Raw genomic sequence first — 23193 nt, 5'->3', positions numbered from 1 at the left:
TTCAGTTTTGATTTCCTCTTTGATTTCAATTTGCTTGAATAATTCTGAATAGTTTAATTTGATGTGAAGAAAGTTTTTTCTTAATAATTCTCGTTTTATTTCATTGTGGTCAGAAAATGACTGTATAATTCTTACCTTTCAAATACCTACTTAATAAGGAAAAAGATTTTTGTTGCATATGAAGTCCTACATGTATCTATTAATTCAAGCTTTCTAACTATATTTTAGCCAAACTTTATCTCAATTTTGTTCTTTCTATTGTATAAATCCAGAGTGATATTTATTAAAATTTTCATTATAGCTGTGATTTTGTCAAATTATATATTTCCACCAATTTTTACTTTATTTTGTCCACAAATACTTGCAACTATTGCAATTATAACTGTATGTGTAACTATGCATTTGTAAATAAAAAATATTCCCCTTTATCTTACCTTTTTGCCTCAAACTCTATCTTATCTGATACTAATTTTGCCACTTTTTTCTTTCTTGTTTCATATGTTCATCCAGCTCTTTATTTTTATTTATTTTTAAGATTTTATTTATTTATTTGACGGAGAGAGACACAGCAAGAGAGTGAACACACGCAGGGGAGCAGCAGGAGAGGGAGAAGCAGGCTCTCCCCATCTCAAGCAGAGAGCCCAAAGTGGAGCTCGATCCCAGAACCCTGGTATCATGACCTGAGCAGAAGGCAGACGCTTAACAACTGAGCCACCCAAGCACCCCCAGCTCTTTATTTTTAGTTTGTGTGGTGTTTGTTTTTCAATATGGAGCTTGAACTCATGATCCTGAAATAAAGACCTGAGCTGAAACCAAGAGTTGGATGCTCAACTGACTGAGCCACACAGAAACCCCAGTGTTTTTGTTTTTAAGGATGTTTTATTGGGATACCTGGTTGGTTCAGTCAGTACAACATATGACTCTCAAACTCAGGGTTGTGAATTCAAGCCCCACACTGGGCATGGAGCTTATATTAAAAAAAATAATAAAATAAAATTCAGGGGTGCCTGGGTGGCTCAGTGGGTTAAAGCCTCTGCCTTCAGCTCAGGTCATGATCTCAGCGTTCTGGGATCGAGCCCCGCATTGGGCTCTCTGCTCATCGGGGAGCCTGCTTCCTCCTCTCTCTCTGCCTCTCTCTCTGCCTGCCTCTCTGCCTGCTTGTGATCTCTGTTTGTCAAATAAATAAATAAAATCTTTAAAAAAAAATCAAATTAAGGATGTCTCATTAACATACATAATTTTGCCCTTTTTAAAAAAATCATTTGAAAGTCTCCAATAAGGAATTTAATATGTTCACATTTACTGTGGTCACTGTTTCCATTACATTATATAGATCTCCCTGTATGCAGAGCTCTTCTAATTGGCGGAGTAATAAGGAATGCAGATGATTTTAGCTCATAGAATGCTGGCCTTCTGAGTTCATCTAATCCAATCTGATGAGGTTATAGACCAGTACAAGGTACACCATTTAGGAGCAAGGCTCAAACCAGTAGCTAAATTTGAACACAAGACTGTAATATCTAATATAATTACATGAAGGGTTTGTTAGAATCAGTTTAAATCAGCTGCAGTCAGCCCTGACTTTTCCTCTTTTGGGCAATCCACAGCATTGTTTAGAGTTTCATTGTATTTAATGTCATTGCTCATCTAAAAACATGTAATATTTTCCAAAGAGTGCTACAATTATCACTGAAACCTTAATACAATTTTAGGTGGCACACAGATCAACATTTTTGTATTTTAATAGATGTGTATTTATTTTATTCTTTTAATTATTTATTTAACATCTAAATTAGTCTCCTCATTGACCTAATTAAAGGGAAATGGAAACCTGCCCATGATTTTGACTAGATATATTGACTAGTTAGTTATTTGGGTCTCGGTGTACTGAACTTCAAAATAAGTGTTGTACTAGATAACGTGGAACGTATCTGATGATTTTTTTAAAAAATATTTTTACTTGTTCATTTGACAGAGAAAGAGAGCACGAGAAGGGGAGAGAGGAAGAAAAGAAAGCAGACTCTCCGCTGAGCAGGGAGCAGGATGCGGGGCTCGATTCCAGGAACCTGGGATTATGACCCGAGCCGAAGGCAGATGCCCAACCATCTGAGCCATTCAGGCGCCCCAGATGTCTGACAATCTAAACATATATAATTCTCCTGTTGGAATCCCCCCAGAAGTGAATACCATTAGCTAATCAATTAATTAAACAATTAACTCATTCATGGGAAGATATGTGTGCACTTACTACGTGCCAAGCACTGTTAGAGAAAACACGGTACCCGATGTCCTTAAGAAGCTCTCTCAAAGTATCTGCTGTAGCTTTTATTCCAATGACTTCTTCCTTCTAAAACTGGGAGACTGTGTATCCCACTCCCCTTCACCCATCTGGCCCATCGGTCCACCTCTGCCCCTCTGGCACAGGAATAAAAGGTACAGCATAGGGAGTATAGTCAACAGTATTGTAATAGCGTTGTATGGTGACAGAAGTTAGCTATTTTTGTGGGGAGCATGGCACAACGTATAGAGATGTTGAATCACTATTTTGTACACCTGAAACGAATGCAGCATTGTGCATCGACTGTCCTCAAACGAAACCAAAAACAGAACACAAAAAGTTAAATAATAAACTATACTGCATCCCCTCAAACCAACCCAAAAACTGTGTACTTAGTCATTTATTATCTGGCTAAAGAAATAATTAAAAGGATTTTTCTTACTGAGGAAATCATTATACTACATAACTGTTGGGGTACAAAAAAAAATGTTAAACTATTAGATCTTTCAAATCAATAAAAAATTAGCTTTATGAGAAAAATTCTAATTTTTTTCTCAAAACAAACCAAAAGCATCTGAAGGAAATGATAGAAATCCAGTGTGGAAACAATACAACTGGGCCACACCTGGGTCTGTCCACACCTGTGCTAAGTTTTCTAACAGACTCAAGTGAAAGAGGACGGACAATCTTGCAGAACTTTCTGACTAGTTGGAAAAATAAGAGGTACTTGTAGCCACACCCCCACCCAAGAGCTCATCAGCAACCTTGTGCAAACTGGGAAAAGCAACCCCTCCCAGCAGACAAATTACAACATGGAGCCTCATCAAGTCAACACATTTGATAAAGGACCTTTCTGAAGATTGCCTGAATGAGGGTGCATCTTGACGAATAAAGCACAGGCTGTGCCTGAACGAGGGTGCATCTTGACAAATGGAGCACAGGCTGATTTCGGCTCCACTCACTCCCCTGTTATGATAGGACTTTGCACAGAGCACAGACTACATGCCTGTGTGACAGCCCAGCTTACAGGGAACAATCGACTAACTGGTCCCAACTTACTGAGGAGATAATCATGTAGGTCTTAAACTGTAACCTTGTGAAAAGGAGATTGTAAACATATCTACCTTGACCAATCTTGTCAAACTGAATAATGTCCTTGATCTAAGTAGGAAGTGTCCTCAAATTGCCTTTAGGAGCACAGCTTTAGAAAAAAGTGGTAGTATTCGTATTAGGCCTTTTGTCCACAGATTATTGCCACGCCAGCAACAGAAAGCCCTGACAGCGTGAGGGTTAAATGTTTTAGAATTCTCTTCCACCAAAGGCTGGATCTTGTTGCCTAGTGACTGCTACATTGCCTGCTGCTGTCACTCACCTTGTCTCCAGAGAGTTCTCCCCCCTTCTCATAAGGAAGGTTATGATTGGACAAAGGTGACATCATAGCACATAGAGGAACGGCATCCCTTTGTCAAGACAGCACCAATAAGATGACTCCAGAGTTGGTAGCAAAGTGTTGTGGTTCCTTTGTTTTGTTTCTTTAATATAGAGCTAACACATTTAGGGAAACATTGTCTTCATTTCTTACAGAGCCCCTTTTGCAAGGGTTAGTCGTGGATTTTTTTGCCCATAAAAATATTCCTTGGTAATATGGATTATCCCCAAGTCCATTTAATCAACGGCCAGCCCAGCCAAAGCCTTTTCCCTCCTAGCACTTGGTGAGCACTTGAGAAGCTGAATAGATTACAGACAGAAAAAGACTATCCCACAGCTCATTATCACACTGTGGGTTGCAGAGTGGAATTTCACACAGGGCAGGTTCTTCTGGGTGCTTATCTAAGAATTACCTAGAGTGGTTCCAAAGCATCGGTTTTAAGGACAGTCCTCAAAGATTTCAGGGCACCTACATAAGGCATCAAAAGAGTTAAAAAAAAATTTTTTTTGATTAAAGTTGAATGCACATCTGCTTTTAAAATCGAGCAGTTAGAGAGATCTCACGCATTGTAGATAATAAATATAAGTTCTTTGATTACTTTTGAAATTCACATCTCACACATTTGCACGGTTTTGAAAATCAAGCCTGATAGTCTTTATTTTATTTTTTTGCACTGACTTGAGCTACTTGTGCTCTCTTGACTATCTTAGCCACTGACAACATTAGCTATGGGTTTGAAGTGTCAGTTGCAGATTCATTATGCCAGGCTGCTATATTAAATCATCTGTTAAATGCGTTCTTTTCCTGGTAAATATTCAGTATACAGCATAGTCACAGCTGGTATAATTGGATAATTGCTTTCAATTAATGCTCTATTTTGAAAGCTACAACTCCATATAAAGCTTATAGTTGAGCTGTAACAAAGGCAATCCCCCCGGGGAAACAGGAGAGAGCGAATTCCTTCCTACTGGAAAGCAATTAGAGAGAGAGAGAGTACTAATAAATTATATATGGCCCTGCTTTTACCTCCACTGATAAGGAACCTGTAGTATGTCAGCTGAAATGTGTAAGTACACCACTGCCTCTCCCAAGAGCTGGCGGCAAATTTATATTGTAATTTCTCATTCAAATAACCAACATTGTTCTTAAAGTGAATTAAAGCTGACCAAACATTTCCTGGGGAAAATTCATCTAAAAAAAAGGAAAGATAGTATTGACACAGAAATAAGTTACAAGGAAACATTCTCAGAATAATCATCAAACACACTTAGGAAAAATCAATTTCATAAATAATTTCGTTTAAGAATTGAGATTGGTGTGCAAACGAAAGCAGAAAGTGGGTGTGAGTTCTTTTAAGTGAAATCTTGATACACGTGAAGGAAAGTTCTGCTGCTGGCTTGGTTCTTGCTCATTTGAAAAGAAAGCAAACATCTGTCTTCTTCAAGTGTTTGCTTCATAGCAGTAAATTACGATGATATAGAACTACTATAATTTGATCAAGATTCAGTTTTATATTTTCTTTTTTCTTTTAAGATTTTATTTATTTATTCAAGAGAGAGAGCTCGAGTGAGAGAGAGGGTGAGTGGAGGTGGGGGAAGCAGAGAAAGAAACAGACTCCCCACTGAGCGGGGAGCCCAACACGTGGGGCTCCATCCTAGGACCCCTGGGATCATGACCTGAGCCAAGGCAGAGCTTACCTGACTGAGCCAGCTAGGTGCCCTCAGTGTTATCCTTTCTTTTACTCTACATATTAAGAGATTTAATACTATAAACAAGATCTTAAAGGGAATGCTTGAATTACTTAATGAAACCTGTCAAAGGGCTAATTATAAAATTATTCTTCTCTATTCCCTTAATGCCCTAAAAAACTTGGAAGGCTTAGATCCAATTACATTTTAAAAAGTAACAAATATTTATTTTAGTAGACTTTTCAATAATATATGCTGACCTTTACACTAATAAAAAGCAGTAAGGTTTTTATCCTCTGAAACACCTTGCTAGTGTATATATACCAGGTTAGAGAAAACGATCCCTTCTCTCTTAACTTCCTATCCACTTCTTGGGGTTGGAAGATTTTGGCTTGAAGGGTAACAGTATCTGGTTACAGGGGACAGTATTTTGTCTGAAGGTATTTGATTAAGAATGTGTATTTAAGATTTGCAGTGAACAATCTCCAAATCTCTAGGTGTAATGGTGATTCTTTGAATATGCACATATGATTCGATTACCCCCAGCCTTAGAAACTCATTTCCTACCTTGGCATTCACAGAGCTCTGTCTGGCAAGGCCCCTGCTCAGGTCATCTCCTCCAGCCTTTCCTTTGGGGACAATAATCCAGACACCTATCTATGCCTCTTGCTAAGGCTGCAAAAACATCCCAAGGCTGCAGCCTCTCCCTATTCCACAGCCGTCCCTGTTCCCAACCTGCACGGCCCTTCCCCAGGGTGTTGGTTTGTCTCCCTTCTGCGCATCACTCTAACTCTAACCTCTGCTCAAAGCTACCTAGTTGAGTGATCTTTCCCGTCCACCCTTTCTAAAATAGCAGCTGTCACCCTTCTCCCTCCCATTCCTCGCCTTGGTTCTTTTCATAGCACTTACCACTTCTGAAATTTAATTTCAAATTTTTGTCTTGACAGTCTCCTCCCACAAGAATGTAAGGTCCATGAGGGCAGAGACTTCCATCTGTTTTGTCTACTGCCAAACCACCGGGGCCTATCCCAGTGATGTGCATCTCACAAGTGCTCAGTGAAGATTTGTGGAATCAAAGAATAAAAGGTCAAGCATTCTTGTGCCTGGATATTCCTGTAAACCAGAGCCAGTAACACCTGGTGACGTAGGCAGACATTTAAGAATCAGACTTGGTTTTTTAACCATTTACTGGTGCATGTAAACACTGGCACTTTAAGCTCCTTAAAGTGGAGGATTTTTTAAAGTGTGGATTTTTTTCATCTACAAATTTACCTCATTAAGTTCAGAGAGTTCATGTGAAGAGTAAATGAGGTAACAAGCAAAATCTAAATGCTTGGCTTAGTGCTCACCATGCGGTTGAGCAGAAAACACTCAGTAAGTAGTTGTTAGAATATTCCAGATCAGACCCATCACAGATTGCTAAATCAGCTTCAGGTAGGTCTACATTTAATTTTATAAAAAGAACCATTGAACTTCTAGCAGCTGGTCCCCACACCTCCCCAAACCTCCCCAAAAACTCTTTAAGATATCTCTCTCCCCAGTGTGTCTCAGAGTCTATGTGGCAGCCATTGGTCTGACTTCAAGATTTTCATTAATTTGCTTGTTTTTGTTTTCCAAAGATTTATTTGTTTATTTTTAGAGAGAGAGAGCACAAGTGGGAGGGGCAAAGGGAGAGAGAATCCCAAACAGACTACACACTCAGTGTGGAGCCTGAAGCGGAGCTTTATCCTAGGACCCTGAAATCACAACCTGAGCCAACACCAAAGTTTTTTATTCAGCTCTGAGCTCTGACAGTAACAGAGCTGTCAAATGTATTTCACCTTCTCATCTGTTGCTAACACATTTTTATTATCTTCCTGATTCTGTAGTTCAAAACAGGACACATTATTTTTGTTTTGTAAAAAAGAAATTTGAATCCCAAGGAGCTTTACTCTTCTCTGTAGATGGACAGTTCTTGGCCCTCACCTCCCTCCATACTCATACACCCCAGCCCTGGGCGGTGGATTGATCTGCTTTCTGTCTCTATAGATTCCATTTGTCTATTCTAAAATTCCACATAAATGGAGTCCCATGGTGGGTATTCTTTTAAGACTGATTTTATTTACATTGTTACTAGCATCAGCAGTTTGTTTCTTTTTACTTTTGAATAGGGCTGTCTTCTCAGAATTCACCATAATGTATTTATTCCCCTGGAGATAGAAGTTATATTGTTTCCATTTTGGAGTCATCTTGAATATGGCTGCTGTGAACATTAAAGCACAAATCTTTCATTTATCCCAGGCAAATACCTGAGAGTGGAATTGCTGGGTGTTCTGGACTGATCTGTCTAGCCCCTCCCCCAAATTTAGATCTTGAAGGCATAACCCCCAGGATCTCAAAATGTGACTGTTCTGAGATAGGGCCTTTAAAGAGGAACTGAGGTCAAAATTAGGCCATTAAGAGTGGATCTTAACTCAATCTGACTGGTTGTCCTTATGAGAAGAAAGAACTTGGACAGAAAAGAGGCACAAAAGAGATGCTACGGGTGCACAATCACAAAGGAAAGGTCACGTGAAGGCAGAGCTAGACAGCCTTCTTGAAGCCAAGAAACAAAGTCTCAGGAGAAACCCAAACCTGCCAGACACCTTATCTTGGGCATCTAGCCTCTACAACTCTGAGAAAATAGATTCCTGGTTTTTAAGCCACCGGGTCAGTGGTATTTCATCATAGTAGCCCCAGCAAACTAATACATTGGGCTCTATGACAACTGCATGCTTAACTTCCTAAGAAACTGCCAAACCATTTTCCAAAGTAATTGTGCCATTTTCCATTCTCACCAGCAATATATGAGATTCATGATTGCTCCACATTAAAAAAAAAAATTGGTATTGACTTTTAATTGTCTTTTAACACTTAATTTCAGACTTACCCTTGGATGTGTAGAAGCTACTCATTGGGGTTTCAGTATACTCTTCCCTGATGACTAATGGTGTTGAGCATCTTTCCATGCTCTTATTAGCCATTCATATAACTTCTTTGGTCAATGGTCTGTCTCAATCTTACTGTTTCTGAACTGGGTTTGTGTCTCTTTGATATTGAGTTGTAGAAGCTCTTTATATGTTTCTATATACAACTGCTTATCAGAGATATGTGTTGTGAAGATTTTTTCCCCAATGTGTTGTTTGCCTTTTCATTTTCTTAATGGTGTCTTTTAAAGAGTAGGAGTTTTTAATTTTGATGAAGATCACTTTGTACTTTTTTTCTCTTATGGATTATGCTTTGTGTATTAAATCTTTGCTTACTCTGAGGTCAAAAAGATTTTCTTCAGTTCTTCTAAAAGTCTTCCAATGTTAATTTTAACATTTAGGTCTATAATTGATTTCCAGTATATTTTTATGTATTCTGAGAGGTTAAAGTCAAGGTCTGTCATTCCCCACATGTATATCCAGCGGTTCCAACACCATTTGTTAAAAAAAAAAAATTACCCTTAAATCCTTGAGTTAATGTGGGACATTTGGCAAAAATCAATTGCTCATGCATGTGTAGATTTTATTTCCAGACTATGCTGTTTCATCCATCTTTATATTTAAACCTATGTCAAATACCATACTGTTTAATTAGTATAGCTGTATAATAAATTTTGAAATCAGGTAGCACAAGACATTTAACCTTTTTTTTTTTTTTTGGCAATTATTTAAGCTATTCTAAGCCATTTGCATTTCCATATAAATTTTAAGCCTGCCAATTTCCTCAAAGAAGCCTTTTACATTTTGGTTGGGACTGAACTGAATGTATGGATCAATCAGGAGAGAAGTGACATCTTAAAAATATTTAAGTCTTTGAATCCTCATACACAGTGTACCTGTTCATTTATTTAGATCTTCTTATATTCTTCAGCAATGTTTTATAGTTTTCATTGCACAGGTCTGGCACATATTTTGCAACAACTGGATTTTTAAATTTGGTCCTCTGTATTTCATTTTTTGTATACTTCTGCAAATGGTATTCTTTTTTTAATTTCATGTTCCAAGTTTATTGTTAATATATTGAAGTACAAGTGATTTTGAAAATACTGACTTAGTACCCTGAAGTCTTGATAAATTTATTTATTAGTTCTAGTTGCCTTTTGTAGATTCTTTAGGGTTGTTTTTTTTTTTTTTATTGACACAGTCATGTTGTCTATAAATAAAAGTGATTTCTTCCTTTCCAAGGAGTATGTCCTTTTGTTATCCCCCTTCTTCTCCTTCTTCTAGTTTATTATTATTATTATTATTATTATTATTATTTTGGCCTTACTCATCTGGTTAGATAATACTAAATAGAAGTGGTGAGAGGGGATACCCTCGGTTTATTCATAATGGAGGTGGGGGGGAGAAGTCAACCCCTCACCATTCAGTATGGCATTAGCTGTAGGGTTTTCATAGACACCTTTTTTTTTTTTTTAAAGATTTATTTATTTATTTGTCAGAGAGAGAGAGAGAGAGAGATCACAAGTAGGCAGAGAGGCAGAGAGAGGAGCAGGCTCCCGCTGAGAAAGGAGCCCAATGCGGAACTCAATCCCAGGACCCTGGGAGCATGACCTGAGCCAAAGGCAGACGCTTAACGACTGAACCACCCGGGCGACCCCATAGATACCTTTTATCAGACAGAAGAATGTCAAGAACTGTGAAGGATGTGAACTTTTAAAAGTATTTTTAATAGGTTAGTCTGCTACAGCTTCATGGATGCTTGCAACAAACAAGAGAGTCCTGCGTCAGAGACAAAGGAATTGATTGCTTACAGCACATCAAGCAACATGAGCTTCACAGTCGCATGAGTTCTCATTATGTCTGGGAGCTCTGCAGAACAGCCCAGGTGGATGCTTCATGAGAAACCCAAATATTTTATAAAAGGTGTAGGCAAATATGTCTGACCCTTGCCAAAGCGAGCCATTTTCTTTATTATACCAGACAGCAACCAAACCAGTTCTCTGCTCTTGAAGGAGACACACTCCCTATTCATCCATGGCTGTTCACCATACAATCATCCTTAAAAATGTAGTCAAGAAGAAAAGACTGTCAGTGTGCCTGTTTGCAAGACATGAAAAAATGTGAGACACCCTACTTCACCTCCATTAGGATTTTACTGTTATTATAAAAAGAAAAAAAGGAAAAAAAAGAACAAATGTTGGAGAGGATTATGGAAAATTTGGAACATTTGTGTGTTGCTGGTGGGAATGCAAAATGTTCAGCCACTGTAAAAATAGTATGATGGTTATTTTAAATAAATAAATGAATAAATAAATAAATAAATATTAAAGCTATGATTATCATCTGATCCAACAATTCTACTTCTAAGTATATACCCAAAAGAATTGACCACAGAGATTTAAGAGATAGCTGTACACCAATGTTCATAACATTGTCATTCTCAAGAACCCAAAGATAGAAAAAACCCAAATGTTCATCAACAGGTGAATGAGTAAACAAAATACGGTATATAAATCATTGTATGGATATATACATATATACACAATGCATATTATTCAAGCTTAAAAAGAAATGGAATTCTGATACATGCTACCACATGGAAGAACCTAGAAAACATTACTCCAAGTTAAAATAAGTCAGATAAAAAAAGACAAGTACTGTATGATTCCACTTTTAGGAGGCACCTAGAGTAGGCAAATTTGTGGAGACCGATTTTTGACAGTTGACATTGACCAAGGTCACTGCGCTAAAGTAGTGATTGTCAGGCTTCTCCACTGCAAAGTTACCCACCTCCTCCCCCACTCCCAGTCCGGGCCATACTTGGACTTTGGAAGGAAGTATTGTGTGAAGCCCCCACTTAGGAAAAGGAAAAGTTAAGTTCCCCCTCCTTATAAGTGGAGTATCTGCACCATTTATTGGGAATCCTTCTGTATGGGACATTTGTCTCTTTTCCCTCATTTCTTAATTTATTCAATCATTATTTGTAACAATGTGTACTCATGGATATTTATTTTATATTTTGGGCTATAAACCAACACTATTTTGTGTATTTTGTTGCTTAAATGGTTCCAGTTTTGACCATTGGGAGCTCTTGCAGCTGGCAGTTAGCTGGGGAGGGGGGTTGTTTTGTTTTTCTTTCACTCTGTTTTAAATTAATAGACTTTACTTTTTTAGAGCAGTTTTAGGTTACAGAGAAATAGAGTAGAAAGTACAGAGAGTTCTGATATACTTGCTTCCAGCCCTATTTTTCCCTACCCCAAGTTTCTCCTACTATGAACCTCTTACATTAGTGTGGTGTATTTGTGACAATTGTCAATATCAATATGTTATTATTAACTGAAATGCATAGTTCACACTAGGGGGTCGCTCTTTATCTCGTACATTCTGTGGGTTTCAGCACATGTATAATGACATGGATCCACTGTTATGGTAACTTAAAATAATACCCTCAAGTTTCTTCTGTGTTACCTATCAAAATTTCCTTCCTTTTAAAGGCTGAATAATATTTCATTATATGTATAATACCACATTTTGTTTAGCCATTCATCTGTCAGTGGACACCTGAGGTGCTTCCTTTATGTTATTGTAATGGTGCTATGAAGATGGTATACATATATTTCTTTGAGACCTTGCTTTTACTTCTTTTGGGTATAGCCCTGCTTGTGCTCTCTGTCTCTGCCTCTCTCTCAAATGAAAAATAAAAAAGAATCTTAAAAAAAAACAACAACAACATTAAGATATCACTATACACCTACTAAAATGACTAAAATGCAAAATACTGACAACACCAAATGCTGACAAGAATGTGGAACAATAGGAACTCATTCATTTCTTCTGGGAATGCAAGACACTTGCCACTTTGGAAGAAAGGTCAGTGGCTTCCCACAAAATAATCATTTGTACTGTATGATCCAGCAATTAATTTCCATTTTATTTCCCCAAATGAGTTGAAAATATGTCCACAGAAAAACCTTTACACAATTTTTTTTTAAGATTTTATTTATTTATCGAAGCAAGAGAGAGAGCACACAAGCAGGGGTAGAGGGAGAAGCAGATTCCCCCACTGAGCTGGAAGCCCAACATGGGGCCCAATCCCAGGACCTGGAGATCATGACCTGAGCCAAAGGCAGATGCTTAACTGACTGAGCCACCAGGTGCCCCTTAATTTTATTTTCATTTCCCTCATGACATGATGTTGAACTGTCTTTGCATATATTTATTTGCCATCTGTTTATCTTCTTTAAGTGTCCAGATATTTTGAATTTATTTATTTATTTGATAGGCAGAGAAGAAGACAGAGAGAGAGGGAGAAGCAGGCTCCCCACTGAGTAGAAAGCCTGATGCAGGGCTCCATCCCAGGACCCTGAGATCATGACTTGAACCGAAGGCAGAGGTTTTAACCCACTGAGCCGTTCAGGTACCCCTATTTTGCTCATTTTTGAATTGTTTTCTTATTGTTAATTTTTAAGAGTATTTTATGTATTTTTGATACCAGTTCTTTATTATAGATGTTTTACAAATACTTTCTTCCAGGCTGTTGCTTGTCTTTCCATTTTTCTTCTTCTTCTTCTTCTTCTTCTCCTTCTCCTTCTCCTTCTCCTTCTTCTTCTTCAGATTTATTTATTTATTTGACACCAAGATATATATATAGAGAGAGAACACAACCAGGCGGAGTGGGAGAGGGAGAAGCTGGCTTCCTGCAGAACAGGGAGCCCAATGTGGGGCTTGATCCTAGGACCCTGGGATCATGACCTGAGCCGAAGGCAGACCCTCAATGGCTGAGCCACCCAGGCACTCCGTCTTTCCATTTTCTTAACAGTAACTTTCACAGAACCTAAGTTTTTAATTTTAGTTAAGTCCAACTTACCAATTTTTTCTTTCATTGCTTGTGCTTTTGCTGTTGCATCTTGTTGTAAGGTTTTAATTACTAATAACTATTAATTTAATTACAGATAGGTATAAGATTATTTAGATTTCTATTTCTTCTCGATTTAAGTTTGGTAATTTATGTCTTTTAAGAAATTTGTTAATTTCATCTAAATTGTTGAATTTATTGGCATAAAGTTCTTAATGTTTTGTTGTACTTTTAATATCTATAGAATCTGTCCTTATGTCTTCTTTCATCTCTGATTTTGCTAATTTGGGTCCTCATTTTTTCCCATTAATTAATCTGGCTAGAGTTATATCACTCTTACTGATCTTGTCAGAAAATGTTTCATACTCCCCCCCGCTCCCCCGCCATATACTGTCTAATTTTCTGGTTGTTTACAGAGGAGCTTAAGTCTGGTCCTGTCAATTATTGATGGAAGTCAAAGTATGAGGATGATTTCTTAAACTACCTATCTCCTCAATGGTTTCCCTAAGGTTCTTATAACAGAAGCCCAAATCTTTGACTCACATGGCTTTGGAAGACCTGGCACCAGCTGTTTTGTTGTGTGGCCACACTGTTGCCCTTTTAATCCACCCCAAATCTCCTGTTTTCTCTTATCCCAGGATCTCAGTGATTGCTTTTGTCCTTGCCCCAACAATAAGCTATGCTTTTAGTTCCAATACCTGTTTCTTTCAGATCGCAGCTTAAATCATATTCTTCATGGTAGCCTCTCTTAAAACCCCAGATAACATATTGTGTTTTCATAGCTCCCTATTCTTTTCTTTCATGACAATCATCACAATTCATAATTGCCTTTACATTTTGGGGGGAGAGGGATGTCTATTTTTACTTCTTAGTGCACACTGGATATCCAACAATTAAAACTCAATGCTTGGGATTAGGCATTGAAATACCTCATTGAAAAACTGCTCAGTTAACTGTTTCAAAAAATTGAAGTGGAAAGCAAACTTACAGACTCTTTTTATGAAGCCAGCATTACCCTCATCGCCAAACCAGGAAAAGACCCCACCAAAAAGGAGAATTTCAGACCAATATCCCTGATGAATATGGATGCTAAGATTCTCAACAAGATCCTAGCAAATAGGATCCAACAGCACATTAAAAAGGTTATCCACCGGGGCGCCTGGGTGGCTCAGTGGATTAAGCCGCTGCCTTCGACTCAGGTCATGATCTCAGGGTCCTGGGATCGAGTCCCGCATCGGGCTCTCTGCTCAGCAGGGAGCCTGCTTCCTTCTCTCTCTCTCTCTCTCTCTCTCTCTGCCTGCCTCTCAGTGTACTTGTGATTTCTCTCTGTCAAATAAATAAATAAATAAATCTTAAAAAAAAAAAAAGGTTATCCACCATGACCAAGTGGGATTCATCCCTGGGTTTCAAGGATGATTCAACATTCGCAAATCAATCAATGTAATAGAACAAATCAGTAAGAGAGAAGAATCATACGGTCATCTCAATTGATGCATAAAAAGCATTTGACAAAATCCAGCATCTGTTCCTGATTAAAACGCTTCAAGTATAGGGATAGAGGGAACATTCCTCAACTTCATCAAATCTATCTATGAAAAACCCACAGCAAATATCATCCTCAATGGGAAAAACCTCACAGCCTTCCTGTTGAGATCAGGAACAAGACAAGGATGCCCACTCTCACCACTCTTGTTCAACATAGTATTAGAAGTCCTAGCAACAGCAATCAGACAACAAAGAGAAATAAAAGGTATTCAAATTGTCAATGAAGAAGTCAAACTCTCTCTTTGCAGATGACATGATACTTTATATGGAAAACCTGAAAGTCTCCACCCCTAAACTGCTAGCACTCATACCCCAATTCAGTAATGTGGCAGGATACTAAGTCAATGCACAGAAGAAAAAAAAAAGAAAGAAAGAAAAAGAAAGAAAGAAAGAAAGAAAGAAAGAAAGAAAGAGTGCTCAGTTTACCAAGGATGTGGAATTTTTTCCCAACTCCTTTCCTGATATACAAGATTATCATATAAATTTAATTATAATGCAGATTACTTTATGCTGGCTGCAGTTTCTACTTAAGAATTCTCAACAACTGGGGCATCTGTATGCCTTAGTTAGCTAACTGTTGGACGCTTGGTTTGGGCTCAGGCTGTGGGATGGAGTCTTGGACTACACTGTTCTCAGCATGGATTCTCTCCCTCTGCCCAGCACCCCCTCACCCTGCACTCTCTCAAATAAATAAGTAAATAAAAACTTACAAAAATTTTTTCAACCACTAGGGGCACCTGGGTGGCTCAATTGGAAGGCAGCTATGCTCACCCCTATACCACCAATGCCTGGGTGGCTCAGTTGGTTGAGCCAATCAACTTTTGGTTTTGGCTCAGGCCCATGGTCTTGGGGTCCTGGGATCAAGCCCTGCCTGGAGCACCATGCCTCTGTGCCCCTTCTACAGTAAATAAAATCTTAAAAAAAAAAAATCCATAACCATTAGATAATTGTGTTTCAGGTTCTGAAATCTCCCATACATTACTATTCTTTGCAGGGTCTCCTTTCTGTCCAATTCCTGGTTTCTGCTTTTATTACACTGTCCCCACAAGATATTTATAAGTATTTACTTGAACCAAAATCTCAAGGTTGAGGAAAGTTCTATAAGGAAGTAAATCCACTTCTACAAAAATTTTGTATAAGAATCACTTTAGTTAAAAAAGGATTGTTTTTATCCACTACATTCTGAGGTAAATAAGGCTTCACGACTTGCCTTGAGTTCACTGAAAAATTCCTCCTCCAAGAATATATTTGTAAACAAACTTTTGGAACACAAACTATCAAACACATGTGTAGCACATGGCTATTTCAATTTTTAGTTGACAGCTTTTAACAGTTCTCTATAATTTCATGATACATAATAACAGTTACTAAGATTAATAATTGTTTTCATTCTTAAAGATTTTCAACAGTTTCACATCTAAATTTTTGCACAGTTTTTGAGATCTTTAGAACATAAGCAGGGGGAGTGGAAGAAGGAGAAGCAGGCTTCCCATGGAGGAGGAGGCCCCCCCACTTCTGGGTCTTGATCCCAAGACCCTGGGATCATGACCTGAGCCGAAGGCAGACACTTAACAACTGAGCCACCCAGGTGCCCCGAGAATAACATTTTTTTAAAAATTATTTTTTATTTATTTTCAGCATAACAAAATTCGTTATTTTTGCACCACACCCAGTGCTCCATGAAATCTGTGCCCTCTATAATACCCACCACCTGGTACCCCAACCTCCCATCCCCTGCCCCTTCAAAACCCTCAGATTGTTTTTCAGAGTCCATAGTCTCTCATGGTTCACCTCCCCTTCCAATTTACCCCAACTCCCTTCTCCTAACTCCCCATGTCCTCCATGCTATTTGTTATGCTCCACAAATAAATGAAACCATATGTAATTGACTCTCTCTGCTTGACTTATTTTACTCAGCATAATCTCTTCCAGTCCCATCCATGTTGCTACAAAAGTTGGGTATTTGTCCTTTCTGATGGAGGCATAATACTTCATAGTGTATATGGACCACATCTTCCTTATCCATTTGTCCGTTGAAGGGCATCTTGGTTCTTTCCACAGTTTGGCGACCGTGGCCATTGCTGCTATAAACATTGGGGTACAGATGGCCCTTCTTTTCACTACATCTGTATCTTTGGGGTAAATACCCAGTAGTGCAATTGCAGGGTCACAGGGAAGTTCTATTTTTATGAATGAAAAGGGAGCGATCACAACTAACACCAAGGAAGTAGAAACAATCAGCAGAAGTTATTATCAATAGTTATATGCCAATAAGCTAAGCAACCTAGATGAAATGGATGCATTCCTGGAAAACTATAAACTCCCAAAATTGAACCAGGAAGAAATTGACAACCTGAATAGACCGGTATCTAGTAACGAGATTGAAGATCAAAAACCTCCCAAAAAACAAGAGCCCAGGACCTGATGGATTCCCTGGGGAATTCTATCAAACTTTCAAAGAAGAAATAACACCTATTCTCCTGAAGCTGTTTCAAAAAATTGAAGCAGAAGGAAAACTTCCAGATTCTCTCTATGAAGCCAGCATTACCCTGATCCCCAAACCAGGCAAAGACCCTACCAAAAACGAGAATAATTCTTAAGGAATAAATACATGAGTCCCGAATGCCTATGTTTGGTAAATAATTTTGTATATCAAAAAGATGCTTTGGAAGGAGGGTTTAGAGAGTGAGGTAGTTTTGAATCAATACAGCTGTTTCATTTGACTCATTTTAAATAAACAACTCCATGTAGCTAATACCACTTAAATTTCCAGCACAGAATTTCAAAGGGAAATAGGGGGTGGGTGGATTAACATTAAGATGTTGGTTGTCCATTATTTCATTTTATAATGGATGCCCCAATTTTTAAACACACAGTAGTACTGGATATTGTTGAAGTAACAACACTACTATATTTAGAAATAATCTTAATTTCATTATCTGCACAATTTTTCTTATATTTCAAAATATCTCTTATGTATATGAAAAAATATATATGAAAAGTTCATCTTCAGGAAGAGAATAATTAACACTATTTTAGCTTTCAAAATTACTAAAATGGCCTGTAAAAAACAGGAGAAACAACACTTTAAAAAAAGACAAATATTCTGGAATTAAAACTTTAGTTTTCAATTGTGTGACTTCAACTTTGTACCACCAAAATGGAAATGGCATGTGTATGTATAAGTAGGAGCCACTTATATCTACACTACCCACCCCAAAAGAACAGAGAAAGTACAACAATGTTATAAAACAAGGTTTATTCTGCAATACTTTATCATAATGAATTGCATCTCTTTGGTAAAAATAAACTTTATAAACATTTTAATAATCAGAGATTAGATACAAAAACTAAATATCTGTTAGGTTGCTTTTAATATGAGTGAAGACTGGCAACTGAGAAGTGGTTCACTTGTGACTGGTCATCTACTGGCAGTTATAACTCAAACTCAGGGCAATTTTTATGCTACATTAGAAAAGAGGAGAAGGAAACCAGTTTAACAACTCAAATTTCTTGAATCAGAAAGCATTACACTTCATTTAAAAATAAATAATAGTTACAGTGAATTGGCAATTATACATTTTTATACACTATATGATGGCAACATAATACTTGAAGCACTTAGTTTAATAAGAAATGTACAACAATTTTAAAAACAAGTTTTGACAATGGCACTGGCAGTTAGATGCAAAAAAATGTGCTTTAAGAAAAAATGGCAGGTATAACATTAAAATACTCTACTTTGTCTTTCAATAAATATTTTGAGTACATCATTAACATAGTGAAGTAAACTTTGTTTAAATCAAAGCTTACACATTTCAAACTAACAACAACAACAACAACAAAAAACCTGTAAAGTATATGTAAACCAGAAAGCCTTTAATTAAATGCTATGGTCTTCAAAAATGGTTGTTAAGTTACTGTAGTATTTAAGACAGAAGTCTTTATAGCTTTGTGAAGTATTCACATCTGTTGGTTAAATTGCTAGGAAAGGCCTCCTGGTTTATGAAGACACACACATTCCCTCAACGCTTTCTCTACCTTTGAATTCGTGCTTACATATATTTAACTAACCACCTAGTATGAACCCTTTACATAATGCCTCAGAAAGTAGCAAAAGAAAAAATATATATATTCTAAACCTTACTATATACAGGGGTATCTACATTAAGAGAAGTCATGCTGGCTCTAGGGAGGAAAGGAAAGGCTCAAAGGTGGAAAAAAGGAGGCAATCCACCAATAATTAGCTTTTCCATGAATACAAGTAATGTTTTCTTTCTCTGAATTTGATAGGTAAAATAAAATATCAATTTAGTAATAATATTGCACAAACAAATTTCAAAAATCTATATTCAAGGAACACTGATTCTATTTGGGATGTGAAAAATAAAGATTAATTGTGCTGACTCAAAACTTTCACTAGATATCTATTATAAACTGGAATTGGCTATAACAATTTGTATTGATGTAAGGCAAATTACGTTAGCTTAAATCACAGTCTTAAAATATGCTAGAACATATATAACCTCTCTGGGACTGCCAAACTGTTTCTATTACAGTATAATTTCTTGTTAATATATTATTAGAAATACAATTTCCAGTCCATAGGACTTGAAATGACTTTCCTTAATTGGGTGGTTATTAGCCATGTTTTTATCTCAACACACCTGAGGAATGGGATCATATCTATGGAAGTAATAATGGGGGAATCATAATTAAAAAGCTACTTCCCCTTGAAAATAACTGCTTTGATAAATCAGTAAATGGAAAGTGATGCACTGAATTCTGTATAAGAATTGTGTAGAATATTATGTTATTTATATTAAATGAAAATAATTTTGAAGATCCCTCTTAAAGAGGGAACAACTCTCCCCCTCCTTATCTTAGAACATTTTCCTCTGCTTACGAAGAATAATTACCTAATGGACAGGAACCAGAGAGAACATCTGTGGTACAGAATTTCAGTTGAACAAAATACATTGGAACCAGATCACTGAAATACACTTTTACTAATGTCTATCAAAAGGGCCACTGTAAACAGCTTTAAGATATTATTATTAAAGTGATTTTTATAATCTGTGTGCTGTTTATACTGTGGTATAAGCATTTTTGTGTGTGTGTGTTACAGTCACTGTCTACAGCAAAAGGTACCAACTTGGATTAGCCATTTTCTGTAGTAGATGTGACATGTATGAAGAAGGAAAAAAAAAACCCAAATACCTCATCCTGCATACTTAAGAACTATTTTTCACTATCAACAAATTTAAAAATTACTGTATTTCAACAGCACCGATACTATTAACATGCCTATTCAAGTTCATTTACAATGAACATGGAAACAGGACAGGTAATATTAATGTTGTTATCCCTGGCTTAAATTTTTGCCAATAGAAAAAGATGTTTTCCATTATGCTTCTCATTCAACAGTTTTGCCCAAATAAAATTTACAAGTTAAAATAAAAGTATCTCTTAAAAAAAAATCCAAGAAAACGTTTTAGTCATAGAAACAGCTCAGAACCAACCCAAATCATGAGCCTATGTATCTATGTGTGTATGTATGTATGGATATACGAAATTATCAGGAAAATGAAAACAAGTTCATTGTTATAAAACAGAATGTACCATGAGACAAGACTAAACTTTTGGAAAGTTGCTTCCACCACTGTAAAAATATATACATAATGAGTAAGTTTAGTTTTATTAGTATCCTGTGTTCTTTCTAAATAATAAAGTCAAACCATAAAAATGATATGGAAAAATGTCTCACAGAAGCAGATTTGTTCAAATACTTAAAAGCCTTAGTCAGTGCACCTTTGGAACAGCAATATAAAATCTTTTAGCATGGAATAAATGGCACATATATTATAACTGCCTCCCCCAAAGGGTATACTGTATAAGATTTAATTGTATATGAATTTTGAAACTCATGAAGGTACTTTGTCTCTATAGTTTTGTTAAATCCTTTTAAATTTAACTAGGAATACATATAGACTTAATTCATATCATACAAACCTTGGAAGTTTTTCCTAAATGATCTATCTTTATTTAAAAGGACATAAGTAGTAACTATTCAAAATATTTCTATTAGATTACACTCCATTCCTACTACAAAATTCCCAGAATGCAGTCCATTTAACAACATATGAAAGATTCTCTTATTGCAAAAAGTGTGTCAAAATGGGTGTTAACCCCGTAACACACTTTATGGCTATATCCTCTCATTGGATTGTTTCTACTCAACAAAGACAGCTAGTGGCTAAAATTCAAACAATGGTTGCAAAGCACTTTGGGAACAAACAAAAGGCCCCAGTAAATGTTATGCAACATCTGGGAAGAAAAAAAAAATCAAAGATAATATTGTAATAGGAATTGGAGTATTCTTAGACGAAATTTTACCACAAAACTGACTTTTCTAAATTTTAAGAACTCTTTGCTGTACTCCTGCCTATGTAACCAAAAGGAGCTTTTGAGACATCTAGGACCTTTTCCAATTTATATTCAAGTTTTTCCATGCTTCAACAAAAAATAATTAAAAACAAAAATTAAGACAAAATAAAAAATCAAAATCTCATTCTACTGGGTTGCATGTGTCCAGAGAGAAGTATGTGAGAAAGACATCAGCAACATTTTTGGCTGGATCAGCAACTATAGCTAATTACAAATGATTGGAAAGGAAAATGAGAAAAAGTTACAGAGTTGCCAATTCTTACACTTTAGCATATTAACAGAATAAAAGATACTTCCTACAAGTTTTAAGACACAGGCTGTGGATTTTCCTATAAAAAATTTCCAAATTTTAAAGACACTTATCACAAAAATTAGCTTTTAGGACTTGGCATCGTATCTATGGTTGGAAATGGTCCTAACAGCAATTATTTAATAAAGATTAAAACAAATGTTTCAAAATAAACAGGTAATTAGCACCCCTCCCCCACCCCAAACCAAAAGAAGTCCATTATGGCTTTGATATCCCTTGTAAAGAATTAAGTAGAAGAGTATTGCCACACTTGAAAATAATTTCACACTAATAAGTATTTCTATTTTTTCCGCTGCTTTTGATTTTGTGTCTTTGCAGTACTTATTAGGGAACCCAGACACGTACGGATTCCAGCAAGGTGGAGCAGAGATCCAGCTGCCTCTTTGAGCTCCTCATCAATTTCTTGACATAACTGTTTGCGCATCTTTTTGCCTGGCTGTCCTTTTTCAGAGGTATCTGCACAAGCCTGTGATGCATAGCCACTGTCTCCAAGAGGATCATCTTCATAATCAACATCTGTATCTTCTTCACTGCGAAATCCTTCACTGCCATCACTTCCCACATGGCTACTCTTTGGGATAAAATCATATGCCTCATCCACAGAGGACAGAGAAGACACGCTAGACCTGGATGCACAGCGCTGTGCTGCCATGCTACTTGCACTGTAATTGTGGTCTTCTTTTGGATCAATGCTCGTGGCCAAAGAATCACTCTCTTGCAATCGCACAGTACTGGGATGATTAAATGCATTGCTGTAACTCCTCTTTTTTTGCATTGCTGTTTTAAGAGGAAGAGGCTTCTCACCTGTGGAAAAAAACACTTCCATCAGTAGGTCAAATGCATCTGATTGCCAAGAACAGACCATTTAAACGAGTAGTGAGTTTTGGTTAGTAAAGTTCTGTAGGTTTTTGTTCACTTGTTTCTTTTTTTACTTAGACATTATATGCCATCCTTTGGTATTAACTTAAAACATTTTAAAATCACTTAATGATATGACTTGACCTTTCCAGGAAAATTATAATTATTTTGAGCTGTTTGTAGAGAATGCCTCAATAAGAATGTACCACTGTTGAGCTAACCATTTTCTTATTGATATTTAGGTTTTCCCTATTTTTCACTATGAATAATATTGCAATGTGAATCCTTCTAGATGCCTCTTCTTAAACATATGCGAATATTCTTCTAGAATAGCAAGAAACAGATTTATTAAGTAAAAGGATATATACATTTTAAATTGTAATTGGTATTTTTTTTTTTTTTAACAGAAGTATAGTTGACATACAATCTTACATTTGTTTTAGGAGTACAATATAGGGATTTGACAATTCTAAACATTATGTAAGTAAAGTCAACATATAAAGTTTTACAATATTATTGACTCTATTCCCTATACTGTACTTTTCATCCCCCTGTGATTTATAACTGGAATTTTGTAACCTCTTAACTGCCTTCACTTATTTCACTTATCCCTCCACCTTCCTTGCCCCTGGCAAGCACCAGTTTGTTCTCTTGTAAGTCTGTTTCTGTTCTTTCTTTCCTTCTTCCTTTCCTTCTTTCTTGATTTTGCTTATTTGACAGAGCACGCACACACACACAAGTGTACAAACACGAGTGGCAGGTTCCCTGCTGTGCAAAGAGCGTGACATGGGGCTTGATCCCAGGACTCTGGGATCATGCCCTGAGCCAAAGGCAG

The 23193-nt window shown here is 36.9% G+C and overlaps 1 protein-coding gene across 4 annotated transcripts in view; it reads right to left on the bottom strand.

Moving 5' to 3' along the window:
- Positions 1-17987: 17987 nt before the first annotated feature.
- The window catches only part of FOXN2 (forkhead box N2), a 65887-nt gene continuing 60681 nt past the window's right edge, over positions 17988-23193 (bottom strand). For all 4 annotated transcript variants that reach the window (XM_004752861.3, XM_004752859.3, XM_004752858.3 and 1 more), the window contains one exon: positions 17988-22304. In XM_004752861.3, the coding sequence (XP_004752918.1) occupies positions 21781-22304 (524 nt within the window). In that variant the 3' untranslated portion in view covers positions 17988-21780. The remainder of the gene's footprint in view (positions 22305-23193) is intronic.

This window comes from Mustela putorius, unplaced genomic scaffold (genome assembly GCF_011764305.1).
Source record: "Mustela putorius furo isolate JIRA1106 unplaced genomic scaffold, ASM1176430v1.1 tig00000224_pilon_pilon_pilon, whole genome shotgun sequence".
In the NCBI taxonomy this organism is placed as follows: domain Eukaryota; kingdom Metazoa; phylum Chordata; class Mammalia; order Carnivora; family Mustelidae; genus Mustela; species Mustela putorius.
This window is presented reverse-complemented; position numbering and strand designations above follow the sequence as displayed.